This window comes from Camelina sativa, unplaced genomic scaffold, assembly GCF_000633955.1.
Source record: "Camelina sativa cultivar DH55 unplaced genomic scaffold, Cs unpScaffold08322, whole genome shotgun sequence".
NCBI lineage: Eukaryota > Viridiplantae > Streptophyta > Magnoliopsida > Brassicales > Brassicaceae > Camelina > Camelina sativa.
In genome coordinates, this window is record NW_010929388.1 from 1 (window position 1) to 437 (window position 437).

Genomic DNA, 437 nt, shown 5'->3' on the forward strand with positions numbered 1-437 from the left:
TCATCTCTGCTATTTGTGTACTCTTTGGATTACGCTCGTACCCGTTTGGCCAATGATGCCAAGGCGGCCAAGAAAGGTGGTCAGCGGCAGTTTAATGGCATGATCGATGTGTACAAGAAGACTATAACCTCTGATGGCATTGTAGGACTTTACCGTGGTTTCAACATCTCATGTGTTGGAATTATAGTGTACCGTGGGCTTTACTTTGGATTGTATGATTCCTTGAAGCCTGTGGTTCTAGTCGATGGTCTCCAGGTACTAAACAAAGAAAACTCTTCACTTCAACATATTGAGTCCTCTGTTGCAGTTTACTCATTGCTCTAAGCTGTGCAGGATAGCTTTCTTGCGAGTTTCTTGCTGGGATGGGGAATCACCATTGGAGCTGGACTGGCGTCTTACCCAATCGACACAGTGCGTAGAAGAATGATGATGACATC

The 437-nt window shown here is 45.1% G+C and overlaps 1 protein-coding gene across 1 annotated transcript; it reads left to right on the plus strand.

Moving 5' to 3' along the window:
* Positions 1-3: 3 nt before the first annotated feature.
* Positions 4-437, plus strand: LOC104717371 (ADP,ATP carrier protein 3, mitochondrial; the record flags this gene model as incomplete). Its single annotated transcript, XM_010499364.1, is given in 2 exon segments — positions 4-255; positions 334-437. Coding segments are annotated over 2 exon segments (356 nt in total), but the record flags the coding sequence as incomplete, so codon positions are not given.